The 23,727-nt window shown below is 35.3% G+C and overlaps 1 protein-coding gene across 1 annotated transcript in view; it reads left to right on the top strand.

The window, feature by feature from the left end:
• Positions 1 to 2,599: 2,599 nt before the first annotated feature.
• Positions 2,600 to 23,727, top strand: part of LOC145293770 (pre-rRNA-processing protein TSR1 homolog) — an 80,331-nt gene continuing 59,203 nt past the window's right edge. Inside the window, exons 1-4 of the mRNA XM_080140281.1 lie at positions 2,600 to 2,801; positions 17,828 to 17,898; positions 19,103 to 19,189; positions 22,157 to 22,269. Of these exons, the coding sequence (XP_079996407.1) occupies positions 2,690 to 2,801; positions 17,828 to 17,898; positions 19,103 to 19,189; positions 22,157 to 22,269 (383 nt within the window). The 5' untranslated portion in view covers positions 2,600 to 2,689. The remainder of the gene's footprint in view (positions 2,802 to 17,827; positions 17,899 to 19,102; positions 19,190 to 22,156; positions 22,270 to 23,727) is intronic.

The following is a 23,727-nucleotide window of genomic DNA, read 5'->3' as shown; positions in this document are numbered from 1 at the left end:
AGCAGAAATTTTCCTACTACTTTTACATAAATGGTAGAAATTTGAAAAATGTCAAAATCTTGCTTCCAGATAAATTCGACGTTAAAGTAACTAACCTGAAAAAAAAAAAATGACAACATAGAATAAAAAGGGGGGGGGGTAAAGAATAAAATATAAAGGTCTTGCTTTGAATCGAAGAAGAGGTTTCATTCACAATAAAATTGGTTGCAAATTTTTCCCTTGCAGGCATTAAACTTATGAAATGCCAAGGTACCATATAAAAGAAAAATAACTGGTTCTTATAATGAAAATGTCGTATCCATGAATGAATACAATAATAAGATTCAAAATAGTATCTCCTAATCACACTCGCATATGAAATAAATTTTAGGAGCGTACTCACAAATTGAAAGCCAGTCAGGCACGTGCCTTTTTCCTTTTTTTTTTGTTTAAAGTCCTTTTAGAATTTTCTCTCCCTCCATGTTTGCATGCAAACCATAGACACGCAGATGGATTTCAGTAGTATGGCCGCATCGCTTGCTCGGATTTTCTTTCCTGTGTTTTCTTCTTTGTAGGAGGTTCCAAAATTCCTTGTCACGTAAAATAAGGTCTTTTTTAAAAATAATTTCACTCCTTCTAAAATACGTACAAAACCGTAGTCATGTAGATAGTTTTCAGAAGTATGTCTCGTCACATACCCGGGTATTCTTGCCGGGTTTTCTTCTTTGAAGGAGGCTCGTCAAAATTCCATTTTCTGTGCCAGGCAATGAAACAAAGTCTAATCTCCACGTCGGCGGAATTTCAAAAGAGGCCGAAATCCGTGCTGAGCTCGTGATGTCATCACGGAGCTAGCATTTCCCTTTTCTCCAAATTAAAAGGAGTTTCACACAAACCCAAAATGTACGAAACTAAGAATAAAAAAAGAACAAAATACGAAAAATCAAATACAAGAACCAGATAAAAAATAATAAATGTAAACGTGGGGGATGCACCATTATTGGTGCAAAAAAAAAAATTCCAACAAGATGTTTTGTAATGCGCACTAGTACTTTTCAGTTGGAAAAAGACATGGCCGCTAGTGAAAACATAATAGATTATATTGGATAATAAAAGTCGGTACTCTTGCAGAATTTGACCTGGATTCTTGGGATTTTCCGTCGATTATGGCTTGGGCTCGACCGGCAATCACCGGGTTAAGTTGAGCATTATCTAAATGTTCAAACACTAAATCGACATTTTGTTTTTTTTGTATAAAAAAATGTAATTTTTAAATAATTTTGTAGGTGATTTTTTTTTTCTGTTTATTTTTTAACATTTGTTAATAAAAAATCATTTGTAAGCTTTATTGAACAATTTTTTCTGTACTTTCATCTAACAATTTACGGTTTTCATAAAACCATTCATCTATTCTTATAAAAAACTTCTGTTTACAACAACAACAACAACAACAACAAAAAAAAAACGTTTACTGCAAATTTGCTTTAAAAAACAAATGTAAGTTGTCTTGAAAAAAAAAAACTGTACTTTCACTTTACGGTTAAAAGGCATTACTTTTTTCTTGAAAAAGAAGAAAGAAAAAAACTTTTGTTGCAAAAGAAAAAAAATAATAATAAAAGTAAATTTACAGTAGGTTTTTATTAATTTTTATCTAATGTATTTTTTTCCGGTGTTTGTTTGAAATTCATCTGCGTCTGTTACTTTGCTCGGCTTAATCCGGTGACTGCCGGTCAAGCCCGAACCATAATTGACGGAAAATCTCGAGGATCCGAGTCAAATCATACAAAAGTTCCCAAAAGTATTCAGAAATCTACTTGTCCGTCCTTAATTTAAATGTGGGGTTTGTATTACTGTACACATAGATTCGAAAAAGTTGTCAAAAAACAAATATATAACAAATAAATGTTATCAAAGGCAAGATAAGTTACTTTCTACCTAACTGGATATGTTTTCAGTGTTTTTATTTAATGTAACATGTTTATTCAGCTCGAAAAACATACTGTGTTTACCGATGTATTGGAAAATTTAAAATGGCGCCCGACTTTCTCTTTAACACGGTAAGTTTGGGAAAAGGTGCTATAAATATAAAACTAGACAAAATACTGTTAGAAACTCGCTCAATATATATTACCGTGACATAGGTTGACATATATTTGGTGGTTTTCTAATAGTATTTTGTCTAGTTTATTATTTATAACACCTTTTCCCAAACTTACCGTGTTAAAGAGAGAGTCGGCCGCCATTTTGAATTTTCCAATATATCGGTAAACAATGTATGTTTTTCGAGCTGAATAAACATGTTAAATTGAATAAAAACACGAAAAAAGTAACTTATCTTGCTTTTGATAACATTTATTTGTTATATATTTGTTTTTTGACAACTTTTTCGAATCTATGTGTGCAGTAAGCCCTAAATGTGATATTCGTTCCAAAATCCTACAAAAAATCAACAATCAAAGTCAATGTTGAGCTACAATTAAAATAAAATACCATGGAATTATATATTTAGAAAAGATAAAGAACAATTAAATATCACTAAATGGAATCGCTATTAAGAAGAAGAAAAAAAAGCAGTAAAAACAAACAAGGAATTAGATGCTAAAAAAAGAAGAGTTATCGTTCTTAGACTTTTTTCGTTTTCGCCGACAGATGGCAGAACCGACTTCCGCATTAGCAAACACGTGGAGAATAATATCAATAGAAACTCAGGAAAATGGCCGTCGACGTGCAGCCGGCGCACAGATCTGGCGCTTTAAAACAACAAAATAAACATCACAAACAAGGAAAACATCGAGGGAAACGTGAAGTTGATCGACAAGCTCCAGGTATGATTTTTATAAATAATATTCCGTTGTTATTCATTTAGTGTTGCTCGATATTGCTTGTATACAATTAAGTTATGGCGATAGTTCAAATTATTGTAACGTAGTGAACTTTGAATACGATGTAAATTTGGATAAAATCAATTGGTACTTCGGGTTTGTATTACTGTACACATAGATTCGAAAAAGTTGTCAAAAAAAAAAAAAACAAACAAACAAATATATAACAAATAAATGTTATCAAAGACAATATAAGTTATTTTGGTATTATTATACAAACACCGTGACAGCGTTAGGGTTAGGGTTAGGGTTTAGGTTAATTCGCTGTCACGGTGTTTGTATAAATTTAAACTCCTTTTCCCAGACTTACCGTGTCAAAGAGAGAGCCGGGCGGGCGCCATTTTTAATTTTCCAATACATCGGTAAACACTGTTTTTCGAGCTGAATTAACATGATACATTTTTTCTTGTTCTTCAGTAGCGCTCAATATTACTTGTTTTCGAACTAAATGAACATTTTACATTAAATAAAAACAGGTTTGTATTACTGTACATATAGATTCGAAAACGTTATCAAAAAACAAATATACAGGGTGTTTCAACAGTCTTGGGAACATTACAACATATTTAAAATCGTTATGTTCCCAAGACTTTTGCCTAACCCTAACCCTAACCCTAATCCTAACCCTAACCCTAACGCTGTCACGGTGTTTGTATAATAATACCGAAAAAATAGCCGCGATGTCTCCTTACATCTTTGAAGTCTCGATAATCACTTCAAAATCAGAAATAAAACAAAATGGTGGTATAAACCCATCCATTAAATGTCACGGTAACATTTATTGGGTGGTTTTCTACCACCATTTTGTTTTATTTCTTATTTTGGTACTAGTGCACTTATTGATCCGTGCTGAAATGATAACGTTATTATTTAAAAAGCCATTCTTAACATGGGGAGGGGAGAGTATTTTGTACATATTCTATACGTTAACCTTACAATTGAATAAAAAAAAACCGTATCATAAAACTTTAATTAAACTTAGAAATACGATTTAAAAAATAGCGCGGATCAATAAGTGCACTAGCACCCTTATTTTTAAGTCTTTGTCGAGACTTCAAAGACGTCGCGGCCATTTCTTTGCAAACCTGACTTTTAGTAAAAGTTTATATTCTACCGGTGAAATTGCTGATTTTCTGAATCACCATAAATCGAAAGTTATACACCATCCCGGACTTGAAGTTAGAAGTTGGGTTTTAATTTTTTCACAAACTGTTGGGCATTTTGCAGTAAACACAACAATAAGAAAGCGAAAAAATGGTAAAAGCAACAACAAATAAAAAACAAGCAAAAATATATAAATAAATGTTACCAAAGGCAAGCTACCTGAATATTTTTTGTTTTACCTTATTTAAAACGTTTATTTACTTCCAACCACAAATCACGTCGAGTCTTACGCTAGAACAAGAGAAAATGACTCGCATGAGACTGTGATCTGAGTGTGTTTCTCTACAGGATTTTGTTTAATTTTTCATTTCTGAGAGATTATCGAGACTCCAAATGACCATCTCATCATGTTAGCCATTTTATTTTCTTGTTCTAACTTTAAGATTCGATACTACTTGTGCTTCAAAGTAAATAAACGCCTTAAAATAAGCTAAAACATAAAAAAAAAACTTGAGTAAATAGTAACGTATCTTGGGTACCGGTGCATGCAGTGCACTTTTGCAACCCTTCTGGAATAACGCTATTATTTTGAAAGCCATTCTTAACATGGGGAGGGTGTTTGGTAACTATTCTATGCTTCCACCTAACAATTTAATAAAAAAAAAAAAATGTTGTGAAGCTTGAATTTAACTTGGAAACTATTTTAAAATAGCAAGATGGTAAAAATTCACATAAACACCTTATCTTGCCTTTGATAACATTTGTTATAAATGTGTTTACTTTAAAACGTTTATATAGCTCAAAAAACAAGTAACGTCTTGCGTTACATAAGAAAAAATGGCTGCGAGCTCTCTTTCATCTTTGAAATCTCGCCCCAGTGACTTAAAAATTAAAACAAATGCTGTTAGAAATCCACTCAATAAATGTTTACATCGTTTCACTAAACATCATTTACTTTCCAGTTTTTTTGTCTCACTCATAGAGCCATAATTTTTTTTTTTTGTTTTGTATCGCTTATGACACAAAAAAATAAATTTACCTGTGCGTTATCACTGGAAGAATTCATAACGTAATTAAATCCTTCTTAAGTAATAGAAAAATCAAAGTTGTCCTCGACGGACGTACATCCAAACAATATGACATAAATGCGGGAGTGCCTCAGGGGTCTATCCTTGGACCTCTATTGTTCCTGATATTCATAAACGACCTCCCTGATAATATTGTTTCGGAGATGGGTATATTTGCCGATGACACCACTCTCTATAACAGATATGAGGGGAAAACAAATGAACACATATCCAAGAAAATGGCAGAAACACTAGAGGATGACCTCCAATCCGTAGTGGAATGGGGACAAAAATGGTTGGTCTCATTCAATGCTGCTAAGACTAAGCTTGTTTCCTTCAATAACTACAAGAAACCTTCTCTACCACCAATAGCAATGGCCAAGAACACATTGCCTGAAAGTACTTCTTTTAAACTCCTCAGCCTAACGTTTACAGGGAATATGAACTGGAATAGATACATTGAGAGCATTGCCAAGGCTGCTGCAAGGAAGGTTGGCTCCCTCTACCATGCTAGAAAACTACTTACGCCTGCCAGTATCCTATACCTCTATAAGGCAACCATTCGCCCATGTATGGAGTACTGTTGTCACATCTGGGCTGGTGCATCTGCTGCTTGTCTCTCGCTCCTGGACAGGGTTCAAAAAAGAGTCGCCAACCTAATAGGTCCTGAACTGTCATCTAGGCTTCAACCTCTGTTCCATCGACGAGATGTTGCATCCCTCTGCCTGTTCTACAAATACTTTAATGGTGAATGCTCTGACGAACTGCAAACACTTGTACCTCCCCGACGTAACTACCCCCGACAAACCCGACAAGCTACTAAGTCTCATCCCTTTACAGTGGAGATCCCTAGGTGCAAGAAAGCCTTTTACTCCAATAGTTTCTTCCCCAGAACTGCGGGTCTTTGGAACTCCCTTCCGGGATTCTGCTTTCCCAACTGCAATGATATGTAGAAGTTCAAGTGTAATGTTAACAAACATCTTTCTACTCTTCTGCCTTCATAATGACCCCGCTAATTAATTCCCTAATAGTAGCCCCCTGCTTCAAAGTGGCACTGTGCCTTGTTTGGGGTGAAAATTGAATAAAAAAAAAAAAAAAAAAAAAAAAAAAAATACTAAATTGAATAAATGATACGATCAGACAATTTGTCGAAAGAGCAGTTCGGATTCAAGCCAGGAAAAGGAACCCAGAATGCTATATTGTGTTTGAGACATGCATCGAAGAGGAGAAAGACGTGTACATTTGTTTCATCAATTATGTGAAGGCATTTAATTACGTCGAACACAAGGAGTTGATAAGAATGTTGGAGGAGCTAGAGATTGATGGGAAAGATCTACGAGTGATCGTGAATCTGTACTGGGATCAGAAAGTGGCAGTGTGACTTCACCGCGAAATCGGTGAATAGTTAGAAATCCAGAAAGAGTCTGTCAAGGGTGTGTGCTGTCGCCTGATCTGTTCAATCTGTATAGTGAGACTGCTATGTCGAAACTGATGACAAAGCCCAGCGTACAGCTTGGTGATATTCCTACAACAATCTCAGATATGCAGATGATACCGCCTTGATTGCTGATTCAGAAGAAAAACTACAATAGCTGCTGGATATAGCAGCGGAAGAAAGTCTGGAACTGGAGCTGTCAATCAACTGTCAGAAGACATTTTCAAAAGTCTGCAGTAAGAAAATTCAGATACCTCATCGTCTATCAGTGAATGGAACCGCGGTACATCAGAAGGAAAGCTTTACGTACTTGGGAAGCATGATTACATCAGATGGTCGATCAGAATCAGACGTCAGATGCAGAATAGCTGTTGTGAAGAAAACATGAATATGAAAAGCGTTCGGGGTGCACAAAATCTGAGTCTTGGAATCCAGAAAAGGCTGCTAAAGTGTTACGTCTGGTCAGTTCTGACATACAGGTTTGAATCTTGGACAATCAACAAAGCGATGAGTGGATGTTGGGAAGCATCTGATATTTTGTTCTATCGACGAATGCTTAGCATTTCTTGGACAGAGAGAGTGCTAGATGCTGAAGTCCTAAGAAGAATTAAGGGCAATTGCTTACTGATGCAGATCATCAAGAAAAGTGCTGCTTTGTTGGACACCTATTGGGCGAAAAAGAGGGCATCAAATGGCACATCTTGGAGAATGAAACTGACGGAAAGAGAGCCAGGCAAAGGATAAGGGTATTAGACTTGATGTGCAAGGCAATGGGTGTCAGCAGTACCGTCGGACCCTGAGAACAAGCAATAGACCGAAGCCAATGGAGAATATTAACCATAGAATATTAACTTTAAAAACGGTGGACCTGAACGAGAATTATCTTTAGAGTGGCTTTCAGAATAAACATCCCCAAGATCTTCATGTTAAGAACGTTTTTTGGAATAACCCCCCCCCTCCCATGTTAAGCATGGCTTTCCGTTGTTTGCAATTTTTTTGGTGGGTTATTATTGATTGGACACTAATATATGGGGTGGGTGGGTGGGTGATACTCGCCCCCCCCCCCCCCCCCACTCCCTAAAACAAAACAAAAATTATCGCCTTCTTATTGATTCATATTTTCGGAGAAACTGTTTCCGACGTGGATCTCAATATTAGCTGTTTCTTTGTTTTTTTGTTTTTTTTTTTTTGGTGCTAATGATAAAATTCTAGAAACAGTGATAAATTTTCCTATGCAGTGAATGAAAAAAATAAGGTTCTTTTTTGCTATTATATGTCAACAACCATTGGAAATTAGAAAGATTAAAATATGTTTTGTTATAGAGATGGTGGGGCGGTGACTATTTTATGTTTAAGGTAAAGTGATCACCCAATTATTGTTCGTAGAAGTGATTAGTTGCCAATATTAGCTCAGTAAAATTTAGTAACACGTTACAACAGTTGAAATTGGTAAAAATGCATAATATCAGGTTGACAAGAAAGTTCTTGCGGTTTTTAACTTAAATTCAGATGAACATATCTTCGCTCAAACAAAAATTTATCAATCGAAATAAGCACCATCTGAATCGACACACTTTTGCCAATGCAAAACAAGTGTATTCATGCTAGCAATGTCAAAATCTTGCGTTCTAAAGGTGATGAAGTCCCTGAAGGTGTTTTTGATATTGCTTAGGTTTTTGAAGCATTTCTCATGCAGAAATTTGTCGAAATGTTTGAAGAAGTGGTAGTCAAAAATCAAGAAATTGTTAACAAAAAAAAAAAAAAAAAAGAAAGCATAGCAGTTAAATGATGAAAGTTAAATTCGCTTAGTAAATACATTGGGCTATTAGAACACGATCTGTGATTTCCATGGAGTTATCCGGGTGTACCCAGCAGATAACGGAAATAGCAGGAAATGGCTGGGCGAGCCTTATTACACCCCCCCCCCACAAATTGTAACCACCCCCCTCCCCCTTAATGTTAAGAATTGCAACCCCCACTGAAATTCATTAAGTAATTCATTAGAAAAAAATGTCTTAATATCCAGAAAACTACTTGTCGACCATTTCCGGTTCTTTGCATCATCTGCTGGGCACACCTGAGTAACTTCATGGAAATCACAGGTTGATAAATGCAGAAGTACCTAGAACACTTTTGCGCATGTGCATCTTTCTGCATTGTTGTCCAAGCCAGCTTTTGTACTCGTATATGAATAGTTTCAGGTGCAAATGTGACAGCATTATTATATGCAACAGCAATGATGATCCAATATCGAATTTTAATCTATGCTTAATTTCGAAGCTTCGTGTTGATTGGTACAAGCATTTAACTTTCTTTTCTGGCTTGCCCAATCAGAGGTCATCTCTAAGGCCAACTGAGTACACAACCGAAGTTGATAAAGTGAGCACAGTTTGTTTCTTTCTCGTTTGGGCCTGGAGACCATGCAGCGAGCTGATGCATTCATATTTTTTTCAACTTTCAAACTTTTCTCTTAGGATGCAACCGAAACCCTGCTGGGTCGTGTTTCAAAAAGACTCCAGAATTTAATATGACAATCACCGCACATATGTAGATTTAATATAACATGGTGCATATGAGTGCGTGAGAAAGTATTAGCAGCAGCGGAGGATGACTGGCTTGCAAAGAGATTGGCAGCATTAGCCAAAAAATATGCATATGCAAATTAGGAAGTGTGCATGAGAAGAAAATGGGGGGGAAAAATGTACCACGTGGTCAGGAGAAAAAAAGTTGCTGTCAAAGAAAATAGACGTGTAAAGCTGAAGGTGAGAAATAGCTGGTTATGGCCGGCATGAGATCGGAGAAGAAAAGTATACACCAGGCGAGAGATGACGGGAGGTAACAGTAGTAAAAATGCTTATCCGGATTTCTTTTTTTCTTTCCTTTATTTATGACGGCAACATTATCTCTATATAAATAAAATGAACTCATTTTTCCCCGTCTGATTTTGACCTTAATAGGATTAAAAATCAAGATATTTCATGCAAATATAATATGCACAAACGGCAGAACAATATCTGAGGTGTGTTATAGGCTTATTATTTCTCAAATTCCTCAATAATCTTAGATTTCTATACTTTTTCTGCAGAGAAGTCACGGCCAAAATTGGTTAAGATCAATGGAAGTGGTAAAATATTTTCTCTCTTATAAATTCCTCCTCCCCCTGCCATCACTTAACACCGTTTGGGGATCGTTCACAAGGAACAGTTGAGAAGAGAACACCGGTTTGGCTTCGTAGTTCTTTCATGTGAAGTTATTTAAAATCACTAAACTAAGCTGCAGTGCTCTGTGGCGTAGTGGTTAGCGTGCTGGACAATTCACATTATATTTTCACGTTCGCGCCGACCTACCGTAGTCGTTTTTTTTTTGTTTTTTTTCCTAAACAACTGGAATGGACTTTTCTTGGTGGCCGAACTGTTAATGTTGCAGATGTTTTTTTTTTTTTTTTTTTTTTTTTCACACTTTATTTTCCTACTTTTACTCATGACTCCGGGTTTGATCCTTCCTACTTACCTACCATAACATTTTTTAAAACTCCCCCCCCCCTCCCGGAAATAAACACTCGGGCAACACCAGGTACCCCCGCTAGTTACATTAATATAACATTAATATAACACACGCATACATAAACATATTCTCATATATGAACCCTTTCTTATCTGACAAACAGGACATTCATCCTATCCTTTATATATGAACTCTTCTCTCTTCCCTACAAATGGGACATTGATTTAACATGACATGGACTTCCTAACCTTTTCTCTTGGTTTATAGTCGCAGTATATTCATTTACAAACACCTTTTTCTTTTCTTTTTTTTTTTTTTTTATAAATTATGACACTCAATCTAGGTATGGAGGTATTCAAAGTTCGTAGTAGCAACTACAATCACAGCGTGTGGTTTACGATTTTGAGTCTGTGCATAATTTCTAAGCTCAGTACCGATTAGTGCAAGCATTTACCTTCCTTTGTGATTTTCCCAATCAGAGGCAGTCTCTCAAACGAACCAAGTATACAACTAGAGATTATTATTATTACTTTCTCTTCCTTCATCACAAGCTTCTCTCGAGAATCAACAGTAATGAGTCTGGGCCTCTTGCTCTGTGTTCACCTCTGACAAGAAAACTTAAGAATCCATCATGCTTACAGCTGCACACACATGGTCTTCATATAGCACCCACACATATCCCCTTACAAACATGGCATTCATCTTACCCATATAAACTCCTCTCTCTTTTCTACTAATGTCATAATATGGGAAAAGGGAGGGAACTTTCATGTTATGTGAGAGGAACCGAGCTTTCCATTGCAAGTGAAACAGTTGCATTTGCGAGCGATTTTTTTTTTTTTTTTTTTTTTTTTTTTAATTTTTTTTTTATTTATTTATTTATTTTTTTTCTTCCAAGTGGCGACTAAAAATAATAAAATGCTTTTCTTTGGCAGTTATGTTTTTTGTTTGTGTTTTGTTTTGTTTTCACTGACAATCTTCGAAACCTCATTACTGAGTGAAAAATACTTTTTCAAGTTTTACTTTTTTAAAAATAAAACGAGCAAAGTCAAATCATTTAAACAGTAAAGTTTAATAGGACAACATATCCCCGCTTTTTTAATAAAGGCTATTTGAAAAAAAAAAACATCTGAAAAAATTTGAATGTTTATACGTTCAATTCTCAACATAAAATTCTGTGCATATTTAGAATTACTTATTTAAAAAAAAACACAGAAAAATCTTTATGATGCACATACTCATCACAGAACGAAGATGTCATATTCTAAAAATCATGTGGGTTTAGCTAGTAACTTTTTCTATTTGGCTAGTAAATGAAAATATTTAGTTGTCAAATGTCAACTAAAGATAAATTTGTCTGTAGAGCTTTGAGGAAGATAATCATTAATCAGAAGGGACCATATCTTGCTTGTTACTGTCATTCTGCCTGTAAAAAAAAAAAAACGGAAGTTAAAAAGAATTTTGACTTGTAATTCTGACTGATGTCTAAGCAGTTGGATTTTGAATCAGCTTGGAACACTTGCCATCTTTAGCATGATATAGAATTAAAAAAAAAAAAGTTAACACCACGTGAACTTTTGTCTTTGTTCATACTCCTGGACGTCTTAATTTACTAACACCTTTCTCTTTTATTTACATGTTAACAAAGATGATGCAATAAAGTTATTTCAAAGGTTAGAATGAGACTTTGTTTTTCTATTGTACAATGTTTTCTGGCTCGCCTCTTTATCATCGTGGCTTAGAAAGAAGGCAAGATCACAAGATCTAGACTCCATTATTTTTCTCTAATACAAGCCAACCATAGTTTCTTGTGTTTCATTGTTGATGAAACTGTTGAATAAAATTTAGTATAAATTGTTGAGATGTTTATCTTTTTAACTGGAACCTAATGACTCTTTTTCATCTTCAAGCCCAACTAGATGAATACTACAAAATGGCTATCTCAAATAAGCATCTGATCACTCAAATCTACAAGAAAACAAAAAAACTTATACCAAAAACAGTAAAATTTATCTACCAACATGCATACCTTCAACATGTTCAACCCAATTTTTTATTTTTTTTTTTATTTCAAAATTTTATTTTTTTAAGCTTTTAATATTTAAGGTTAGTGGTAGAACAAGTCATTTTTTTTTTAACTTGTTCCACCACTAACCTTAAATGTGATAGGTGGATTTGCCACTCGGACTTGGGGTTAATGTTGGGATAAGTCATATTTATTTGACTATCTTTTTAGGCATGAAGTCCCCTACACAGTTAAACAACAAAGCAACAAGTGGCTAGTTTTATTTCTTTATTTTTTTTTTTTTAATAAAATAAAAAAAAAAAGTTAAGTTTCAGGACTTTAAAAGTATACAGGTTAATAGATCTACTGTTTTAATTTAAGACATTTATCATTTTCACTCTCTCTTTCTCTCATATATATATATATATATATATATATATATACACACACATCACTGGTAGAATACTTAACATAATTAAATCCTTCTTAGATAAGAGAAAAATCCAGGTTGTCCTCGACGGTCGTACATCTAAACTGTGATATAAATGCGGGAGTGCCTCAGGGGTCTATCCTTGGACCTCTATTGTTCCTAATATTTATTAATGATCTCCCCGACAAAACTGCCTCTGAGATGGGTATATATGCTGATGACACTACACTCTATAACAGGCATGACAGGAAAACAAATGAACACATATCTAAAGAAATAGCAAAAACACTAGAGGATGATCTCCAATCTGTAGTGGAATGGGGACATAAATGGATGGTCACATTCAATGCTGCCAAGACTAAACTGGTTTCCTTCAATAATTACAAGAAACCTTCTCTGCCACCAATATCAATGGCCAGTGACTCCCTGTCTGAGAGTACATCTTTCAAACTGCTTGGCCTAACGTTCACAGGAAGCATGAGTTGGAACAATTATATTGAAAACATTGCCAGGGCTGCTGCGAAAAAGGTAGGCTCTCTCTATAGTGCTAGAAAACTACTGACACCTGAAAGTATCCTGTACCTCTATAAGGCCACCATTCACCCATGTATGGAGTATTGTTACATTTGGGCTGGTGCATCTGCTACTAGTCTCTCGCTCCTAGTCAAGGTTAAAAAAAGAGTTGCCAATCTGATAGGCCCTGAACTGGCATCCATATTTCAGCCTCTGTCCCATCGACGAAACGTTGCATCCCTCTGCCTGTTCTACAAGTATTTTAATTGTGAATGCTCTGGCGAACTGCAGACACTTGTGCCCCCATGATGTAGACACCCTCGACAAACCCGACAGGCAGCTAAATCCCACCCCCACACAGTAGAGATCCCTAGATGTAAAAGATCTTTCTACTCCAGTAGTTTCTTCCCCAGAACTGCTAGACTCTGGAATTCCATTCCAGGTTCTTGCTTCCCTAACTGTACTGACATGCAGAAGTTCAAGTGCAACGTAAACCGACATCTTGCTGCCCAAATCCCAACATAGTACCCCAATAGTTGTTGCCCCTGATAGTAGCCCCCTACACCAAAGTGGCAATGCGCCTTGTTTGGGGTGAAAATGTAATTAAAAAAAAAAAAAATGTACATACACTAGCGGAGGCACCTGGTTTTGCTCGGTCGTAAAATATGCTTAATTATTTTAATTTAATGCTTAATTAATTTAATTTGTCTAGATTGCGTATATATTTCTAATGGGGGGGGGGTCCTAAATAACATTGAATACAAATTCAAAATCATTCATTTTCATTGCTGTATCCAATCTGATGTATAGATGTTTCATATTATTAAATCATTCTTTTATATTTCTCTTGGGCAACGCTGGGACATGGGCTATGCTAGTAATATATACTAGCTGTATATACCCACCATTGCCAGGCCAAAATGATATCCATCATATATGATGTCATATATGACACATTGTGAACAAACAGGTGGCGTTTATATATAAAATAAAACGTGTGTGTGGCTGCATAAATATTTATCCAATAAACTGTTAAAGTACTGGTCACATGACACTGAAATTAACAAGAAATAGTAATCATACATCAAGGATGGTTTATAACAAGTAAAATCTTTGTTTGGATGGATAATGCGTATAAAAATATGTCAAGTTGCAATGCAAAATGTTCATTTCAACTTGCTGACATATTTAAAATTTTGTGCATGCGCAAATTCATTGACAGCTTGAAGTGTTTTAATTTGAAATCTTTCTTGTCTATCTCATGATAGCATAAATTGTGTCGAATGCAACTGGAATGCTAAATATTTTGATTTCAATTCTAGCTGATGGCACCCAAGTAATTTTTTTTTTAAACTGTAAATCAGTACTATGTATTATGTACAATATAATATTCACTAGAGAATTAGCTAATACGAAATCTGCATGAATTAAAATATTTTACAACTGGGCAAGGTCGGGCTTTCCCCGCTAGTGTGTATATATATATTTATTTATATATATATATATATATATATATATACTAGCATGAGTGCCAGGGTGTTTGAAGGCGTGTGTTGAGCATAAAAAAAAAAAACTGGTAGTAGGCGGGCAGGCTCGAAAATTTCTGTCCGAAAACGGATTACAAAGATTTTCCCAAATCTCAATACCCTGTATATCAAATTTTGAGTCTGTAGATTTAAAATTGACAGAGTTATTGTGTAGATATATTTATAAATAAATAAATATATAGTCATACCCATACAGTACTGTTTCGTTTTATTACAACTCATCAGTGCGGCTAGACATACACCTTTTCCCAGCCGTGGATCGAACCTTCAACCATTGTGTTGACAGTCGGCAGCTGTAACGACTAGACCAAGAATCAGTGCCTGTAAATAATTCTCCTCAAATGCCTATTAAATTAGCATTTGCCCATCGCACAGGGCTCAAACTATGCTTGCTTACAAACAGTGGGCTTCGCTTAATCGCTTAAATACGCGTCAGGTGAAAATATATTTACAAAGTGCTCAACCCAAAGAGGGGGCTTATATATATATATATATATATATATATATATATATATTAAATAGAACATAAACAAAATCAATACAAGATCATTTACATATGATTCTAGGTTTTAGAATTTTTTTGGTGTTTATAATTCAATTTTTTTTTTTTTTTTTTTTTTACAAGGTGGTCACCTCTTATCAAGGCCCGGAAGCCACTTGGGGATAAGGGTTATTGCGTGTACAGTACATTAGTATTGGAGATTTGATAAAGTGTCTTACTTAAGGGGGCGGTTCATCAGGAATTTGTTTATGTTGAACTTGAAGACATCCAGGTTGTAGTTAAGTGGGAACCAGGCAAACGGAACAGAGTTCCATAGGCGTGCACTTCTAAGAAAGAAGCTTTGTTCATGGAATCTACGTTTTGGTTTTGGCACAGATAAAGAGTGGGGAAAATCTTTGACAGTGGTTTCAGCAAGATGGGTGTTTTTCGTGAAAGATTGACGAGGGGGGACCAGGGATTGGAGCTCAGCTGAGCACTTGCCATGGAAGTAACGATAAAACAAAGACAGGCTTGCAATGTCTCTATTGTGGGAGAGAGGTTGCAGGGAAGAGAAAAGGGCATCCCCCACTAAGCCATGAAGCCTATATGTCAAAGCAGGACAGGCTGTTTTTAGCAGCTTCTGCCCAGATGTGGCAGCAGTACTCCATCCTTGGACGTACTTGGCTTTTATATAGATAGAGAATTGCATCAGCAGTGAGATATCTTCTGGAGCGGTAGAAGGCTCCTACAATTTTTCCAGTGACCTTGGCAACAGACTTGATGTACGTGATCCATTTCAGGTCAGGAGTAAAGGTCAAGCCCAGAAGCTTATCAAAACAGGAGCTTCCCCTAGACGAGAGCCATCTATTTCAATTGATGCCAGATGGGGATCAGAGCGTTGATGGTGTAAAGATAGGAGCTTGATTTTAGATGCATTAAAAGTAACCAGCCACCTCAATTTAAATATAAAAATTATAAGTTACTCATTGATTCGATGTATAATCCAATTGATCATGATGTTATTATTTGAATGTTAACTTGCTGTCAATCCTTCTCTACTACCATTCACCCCTCCTCTCCGTACTTATTAAAAAATAATATATGAATAAAACTGATATTGTCTCTGAAATGATTGTACACAATTCTAATTTGTTACTTGGAACATAAATAATCTTGTATTAATGTCATTTAACTTTACATATATCAGCATTAATTTCCCTACCATTATAAAGGTTAGCTATTATATAGTTACCTATCCTTTGTTTTCATGTTCTGACTTTAAGTCATTATTTCTTATGTATGACTACGAAGGTGCCCAGCGTTGCACGAGTGTTTGTAGGTGTTAAAAAAAAGTGGTAGTAGGCAGGCAGGTAGGCTCGAACCCGCGACGCGAAGGCGGAAAAGAAAGTGAAAGAAAATGTGAGTTTACCACTAGGTCATGACGCGAGCGCATTGAAATTTAGCGATGTCAACCATAGTGGATAGCGAAATGAAATCACGCACTTAAGTCTGGCTGTAGGCCAGTTAAGCTTGCAGCTTTCTGCCGTATTTGTTTCTTCCACGGTGTTGGGGAAAACCAGCTCCCCCCAGAAAGGAGGAGCTCTGGCAGTGTCCAAATGAATAGCAATTGTCTGATATGCAGGGTTTCCCTTACATTGATCAAAGCTAATCACCTTCAAGGCCAGGAAGGTGTGGCTTTACTTCGAGAAAAACAAACAAACACTGGAAACCAGGGATTTTTTAAAAACTTGTTTAAAGTAAAGATAGACAATGTCCGTTTTCGAATCTGAAATATTATAATCTAGGGAGTATGAGGAAAGTTCTCGATAAACGTAACAGATGTGAGAAGCCCGGCGAAAAAAGCCTTTCTTGGACATACAAAAATACTCACACCTGTTTTGCCTTTTATATATATAGAAGACTAGCAGGGGTTCCTGGTGTTGCCCAGGTGTTGGGAGGGGTGTATGTTGGGAGGGGTGTAGATCAAAACGAAATGGAAACAAAAGAATAAGCGAAGTAATAACCCTGTTTAAATATTATATTAAAAAAAAAAACAATGCGAGGGTGCCCGGCGTTGCCCAGGTGAAAAGAAAAAAAAAAGTTTTGGGAAGGAGGTAAGCTCGAACCCGAAGCCTTGAGGTTAATAGTCTGATGACATAGCATGATGCTACGAAAGCAGGGGCTTGAGAACAGCTCAAAATAAACGATTAAAAACACAGGTTGTTGAATGTCAACGTATGGTTTTCTAGGTCAATGAATTCACAGCGCGAATTTTGTAACATAAAAGTCACTGAAATGAAACATATTTACGACATCGTTTTGTAAATCGTAATTATAATCTAAGGAGTGTATAAAAAGATCTAAGACATAGTATCCCCCCCCCCCCCAAGAATTCGCTCCAAAAAAAGACTTTGCCGGGCATACACAAAAAATGCACACATACACACTAACCCACATTTTGCCTTTTATATATATAGATGCCGGTTGGAACAAATGCTAATGCATTACAAATTTAAAAATTACAAAAGTACAACATTCTTCTTTCACAAACGATTAAAAAATTCATGTATACTATTTTGAAAATTTTTGCAAGGAATGAATGCAGCCAAAAAAACAATTCCAGCTTTTCCCACGCCTTTCATTGTTATTTTGCTACATTTTGTGATCAAGGGCAGAGAACTGCTTGAAATATCAAAAATAAAATATTAAATATAAGAAAATAAGAACATGGTTTTTATGCTTCATAAACCCTCATATAACCTTGAAATGACTATTTTAGAAGCATACGTGGAATAATATATATTTTAACATTTTTTTTTTTTTTTTTAACATTTTAAAATATAACATTTTTATATATGCAATTTCTTTTTATATTTCCTTAAGGTCGTTTTTGTGTTAAATCACTTTCAAGAAGAAACAGACAAGAAATCAAAAGAACTGAACGAAGAAAACAGGTGGGAGATTATTTTTTTTTTTTAATTTTATCATCAAAAATAATTTTATGGAATTTCTATTAGTTTTACTTTGCCATTAGATATGTTTTTTTCAGGTTACGATGTAGAATACAATGTTTTTCCAGTCCCTGGTTACAGTATTTTCCCCATGTTATGGTGTTATCTATAATGTCATTTGATTATATACATGTGTATTATATACTGTACTGTATTTTGTTACTAATTTTTAATATACACTGTATAAAATTTTGCTTAGGCCCTGCCATATGGCGATTTCACCTTACAAACCCAATCCCAGAACGGATTAATACTGTATTGTGAGACTTGTATATTATTTTATTTTTATTTTTTTAATCCTTTGATATGAGACTTTGTAATCTGTGTATTCTTTTTGCGGACTGTTATCCTCATCTTCATAGTTATTTCACCTGGAACCGTGGAGATTCAACGCCTCTATCCACTGCACAGTGGATAGAAGCGTTGAGTCTCTATGGTTCCATGTGAGCATTGTCTAAAGATATCGGTTTCAATCCTACATCTTGGCCAAGAACATGGTGAGATGACAACAATAACAACTATGGAAGACAATAATTATTGGGGATACACTTACATGACTCGGCATGCCTATCCTGTTACAGATAACCACCTGAAGAAGGCCTGAGTATGAGTTAATTGAAACGTGGTGAAACAGCAATTATGAAGATGAGGATAAGTCTGCAGAATGAATGAATTCATAGTGAAACTTCTCTTTTATTTGTGCCACCATCTTAGTTCTGGAGCTTTTTTTTTTTTTTTGCTGTCCCTTTGGCTGGATAATTAAACATAGTCCAACAGACAAGAAAGCCATTTTTAACATGGGTCAAGGAGGGGCCGTCATGTTTCTCAGAGGAAGATAATCATTAATCAGAAGGGACCATATCTTGCTTGTTATTGTCATTCTGCCTGTGGAGCAAAAACCGGGTGTCAAAAAGAGCAGACAATTTTGACTATAACCAATCCCAACAACAACTTTGGAATTCTGACCAATGTCCAAGCAGTTGGATTTTGAATCTCAGCTTGAAACACTTGCTATCTTTAGCCACATTGAAGAGCCATGATATAGAATTAAAAAACAATTAAGTTACCTATATTTTTCCATTTATAGATAATGTAAATCAGAGAATCAAAATATTTTTGATAAACTTATTTTCTCTCTCTTTTGCAGGCACTTAATATACGCAAAACTAAAAGGGATGAAGTCATCGCAAAGAAACGAAATCGTGGAAGTGCCGACACTCCTCCTCATATTGTTGTAAGCTTTTTAAAAAGTTATCTAATGCTTTTATATGGTCAATTTTCCTAATGTGTGGTTGTAGCAATATGTGGATGTAAAAATAATGTTGAAAACTGTATTTTCCACATAAGGTTAGAATAATGATTGTCTTCCAAATTAATCTATCTCTGGCTAGGTCTTTATTCATCTTTCTTTCTAGTCCATCCATGTTACTTTCTCCCATATTTTCCTTGGCCTTTTCCTGCCAACTGATACTACTATCCTAACTATTCTCTAATGAATTTATGACACATTTTTACATTAGATTTGAATGCTACCATATTGTAGTCAGCTGGAAAGCAGGCCAGCGGAACAGTTCCACGGGTGAGCAGTTCTAGGAAAGAAGCTTTGTTCATGAAATCTGCATTTGGATTCAGGCAAAGATAGAGAGGGGTTGTAGCCAGTGAATTGATGGGGACCAGTGTTTTTTGTCACGACACTATCTGTAGTTGGTTGCCTACCAAAGTTAAATAACACATCACTTGCCCTTAGTATTAATTTTATGGTGTTAAACCACTTTAAGGATTTTAAAAAGATCCAAATTTACTGTGGAGGTAATGGTAACTTTCAAACACACCGGAAGTTGGCACCCACATCTCTCAATTGAAGTATGGGAGCACGGAATCGATGCAATTTTCAATTATATTTTATGTTTATTTTTTTCATGCCCTTCTAATAAAAATATATAAAAATATGTAAACTTTTTTATCAATTTTTAAAATTTGTTAATTGTATATCTTTTCAAATTACTATGTTTACTTAAGTTAATGTTATATATTTTGTGAAACTATTTAGATATTTTAAAAATATATTTTTTTTACAGAAACATGAAAAAAAAAATTAGCATGTGTCATTTTTTACAGTTTTAACTATGTTTAATTAAGTTAATGTTATATATATATATATAAAGATATGCGAATAAGAACAAAAAAAAAAAATTGATAAAAAGTTTACATATTTTTATATATTTTTTAATATAATGGGGTGAAAAAAATAAACATAATTTATTTGGAAATTGTATCGATTCTGTGTTTCCATACCGGAATTTAGAGATGCGAGTGCCAACTTTCGGTGTTTTTGAAAGTTAGGCTCTCCTTTTTTTCACCATTACCACCTTGGGAAATGATAAGTTAGTTTGGAAATCATTTTCTAAAAAGCATCCAACATATATTAGCATGTAAAACAAATGTTTAACTGAATATGATGATGAATTATTTATTTCGTTTGAATCAGATGATAATTGTTGGCAATCCTTTCTAGAAAGACATCAGGTACTTATGGAAGGGACCACATGAAGGTTGCCAACATCCTTAAGTGAAAGTGTTTCTGTGGAACGAACTGGATTGAAACTTGGCACACTCAAGGAATTGTGTACCTTTTTATAAGTGACTAGCTTGGGTGCCCGGCGTTGCCCGAGTGTTTGGAGGTGTGTGTTGAGCAAAAAAAAAACAAATAAAAAAAAAAAATAGAAGTAAGCAGGCTCGAACCTGTAACGCGTCAGAGGAAAAAGTAGTGAAAAAAAAAACCCAGACTGTTTTACCGATGTGCCTACCGTGGTTGTGACATCACAGGTGGTTGAAATAACACCTTTTAAGTGACGTGAATGTGAGGGTTGAATGACTTGCAAAAAATGTCAGCAGGAAAATCGACCCTCCCTGCAGAAAGTTGAGGGTAAAGGAATTAATGTTTTTGGCCAATTTTTCAGTATTTGTTGTCCGAAGGGTCGAGCTTCAAAACAATACCGATCTTGTGAAAATCCGTTGTCTGTCGAAAGTTTTAGGCAGACATACAAACATACATACATACATTTAAACAGATTTTGGCCCTTTATATTATGGATGCTGCCTACAGTAACAGCGCTAAGATGGATATTCCACCAGACTAGATGAATTCTTGTTCTGGAATTCTGTAGGAGCAAGAGATCACAATGAAGATACTATAACACAGTTAACTGGTCAGTTTGTTAGAGGAGAATTAATGTTCTTCAATTCTTTAAGTCAACATTAGGAGAATTTAATGGAACACAAGAATATCATATCTGTATTTCATCTATAATATAAATCTCACCTGTCTGTTTAAATGTATGTATGTATGTATGTCAGCCTGCATGTCTGCCTAAAACTTTCGACAGAAGCGACGGATTTTCACAAGATCAGTATCATTTTGAAGCTCGACCCTTCGGATGACAAACCTCGAAAAATTGGCCAAAAACATTTTCTTCACCCTCAACTGGGCACTTTTCTACAAGGAGGGGGGGGGTCGCTTTTTTCACTGGTATTTTCGAAAGTCATCCCATCTTTTCTATTGTCTAGCCTTAATTTAAACCTACGTCACTTCCAGTTTGGCGATGGGCGCAACAGCAAGGACGTCATGTTTTTTTTGTTTTTTTTTACATTCTTTTCCTCCTTCGTGGTACGGGTTCGAGCCTGCCTGCCTACTATCATGTTTTTTTTTTCTTTTTTTTACTCAACATACACCTCCAAACACCCGGGCAATGCCAGGCACCCAGGCTAATATAGAGATAAAGTGTTAGTCTTATAAAGAGACCCTTGATTTTTTTTTTGATCGAAACAAGAGAATGATATGATGGGTGTGTAATGTGAGTCTTAAAGACTGATTTGACGACCTTGGACAAAGATTAAATCTGGACTCTGTAATGTGATATGTGTTGAACAGAAGACTTTAATAGTATGGCCATGTTGAAAGAATGGATGAGAATTCTTTGGTTTGTAGATGTAGAACAGTTGAAGTAGCAGGTTCAGTTGACAGGATGCATTTGAGTAAAACATGGAAGGAATGGATTTGGGAGAAAGAATAATAAACAAAGACCCTACCAGAGATAGATTAGTTTGAAAGCCAGTTTCTAAAAGTCATGTAAAATAGATGTTTAACTTAATACGATGATGATGATTCTAACAAATGATTTAATGCACGTTTTCTTTTCAGGTAATCTTACCTTTACATCATCAAATCGATACCGGGAAGGTTTTAGAGTTGTTGAAAACATGTGATGAAAGTTCACTTGTTAAGGAAAACGATCAAGGTGTTACACATTTAAGGTAAGTTTACTTATTGCATTGTTCAAGTTTCAGTCCTGAATACCCAACAGTCTTTGATTTATCACCATCCAATGAAAAGTACACTTAACAATAGTTTTATCTTTTATGTTTGTTTATTATTTTTTAATGTACCTTCAAACAACCAAAGAATTATAGTCAAAATGGAACTACTTTCAATAAACAAACTATAAAAAGAATCGGGATTGTCTCCCTTGCTTCATTTTGATTTTATAATTGAGGACAATTATACCTCCCTCTCCCTAACTCCTCACCCTGGTCACTTTATGGTAGGAATTTCAAATTTTATTTTTCTATAACTCAATATAAAAACTGAATGGTTGACTATGACTGAGAGTGACGCAAAGGTTCCCTTGTCATGAGTTGCTACTCTGAGATGTACGGAAGGGCACTACTTAATTTCCAGGATTACTCCACTTGCCCTTGATTATAATGCTGAGTGTTAAGGAGAGCATTGACTACAGTTTTTAAAAGTTTTTGGTATGACTCTATTGAGGATTGAACTCCGATCTCCTGGTCCATTAGCGAACACTGTTACCATTATGCAAAATGGGTCAGTTAAATATCAATATAATTTGATGAAAATTCCAGCATCTTGATTCTAATTAAATTGTAAACTAAATAAAGCACAAGTTATCTCCCCCTGCAATCACTGCTACTTGAATAAAAAAAAACGTAAAGTAGTCGACCATAGCTGAGAGTAACTCGAAGGGTCCCTTTTTATTGCTACTACACAAAGATGTAGGGGAGGGCACCACTCCTTTTTCTGGATTACTACACCTATGCTTGAACCTTACTACATAATTCTGAGTGTTTAGTAAGAAGGTATCGAATACAATTTTTTTTTCATCTTTGGTATGACTCGACTGAGGATTGAGCCTTGGTTTGCCAGTTCATTAGTGGACATTCTTACCATTGTGCCAAATGTGTTGATATGTATGTAAACAATCATTGAACACAAGTTTTGTTTGATTTTTTTTTTCCTTTGGGGGTGGGGTTTAAATATTTGCTAAAAAAAAAAATAAAAACAATAAAAAGAATTTGCAATGTTTACCAATTTTTGGGAGACATTTTGGATAGGGTTGGGGGGATGAAAACAGTTTTCAATTGGGACAACATTGCTCCTATCAAGAGCAAAATAAGAGAATCGCGGTTTGGATGATTTGGATATGTGCTTTTGAATTAGGAGTCGCTATGAAGCAAGCAAGAAGGCCGATAATGAGATGAGCAGACGCTCTGCACAATGATCTCTCTAAAACTGGCATTTGCCTGGACTGAGTCTGTGATCGTACCATCAGGTAAAAATTTACGATGACTTTAACCATGGTCGAAATTTTGATAGAATTTCCAAATTTCATTTTTGAATGTGATGCTGTTTTAATAAGACCATATAAGTTTTGAGTTATGAATGTTTCCATGGTATAACTTTTTTTTTTTTTT

This window comes from Euprymna scolopes, chromosome 15, assembly GCF_053919585.1.
Source record: "Euprymna scolopes isolate OS-2025 chromosome 15, ASM5391958v1, whole genome shotgun sequence".
NCBI lineage: Eukaryota > Metazoa > Mollusca > Cephalopoda > Sepiida > Sepiolidae > Euprymna > Euprymna scolopes.
The sequence above is the reverse complement of the archived record's forward strand: the minus strand, read 5'-3'. Positions and strand labels throughout refer to the sequence as shown.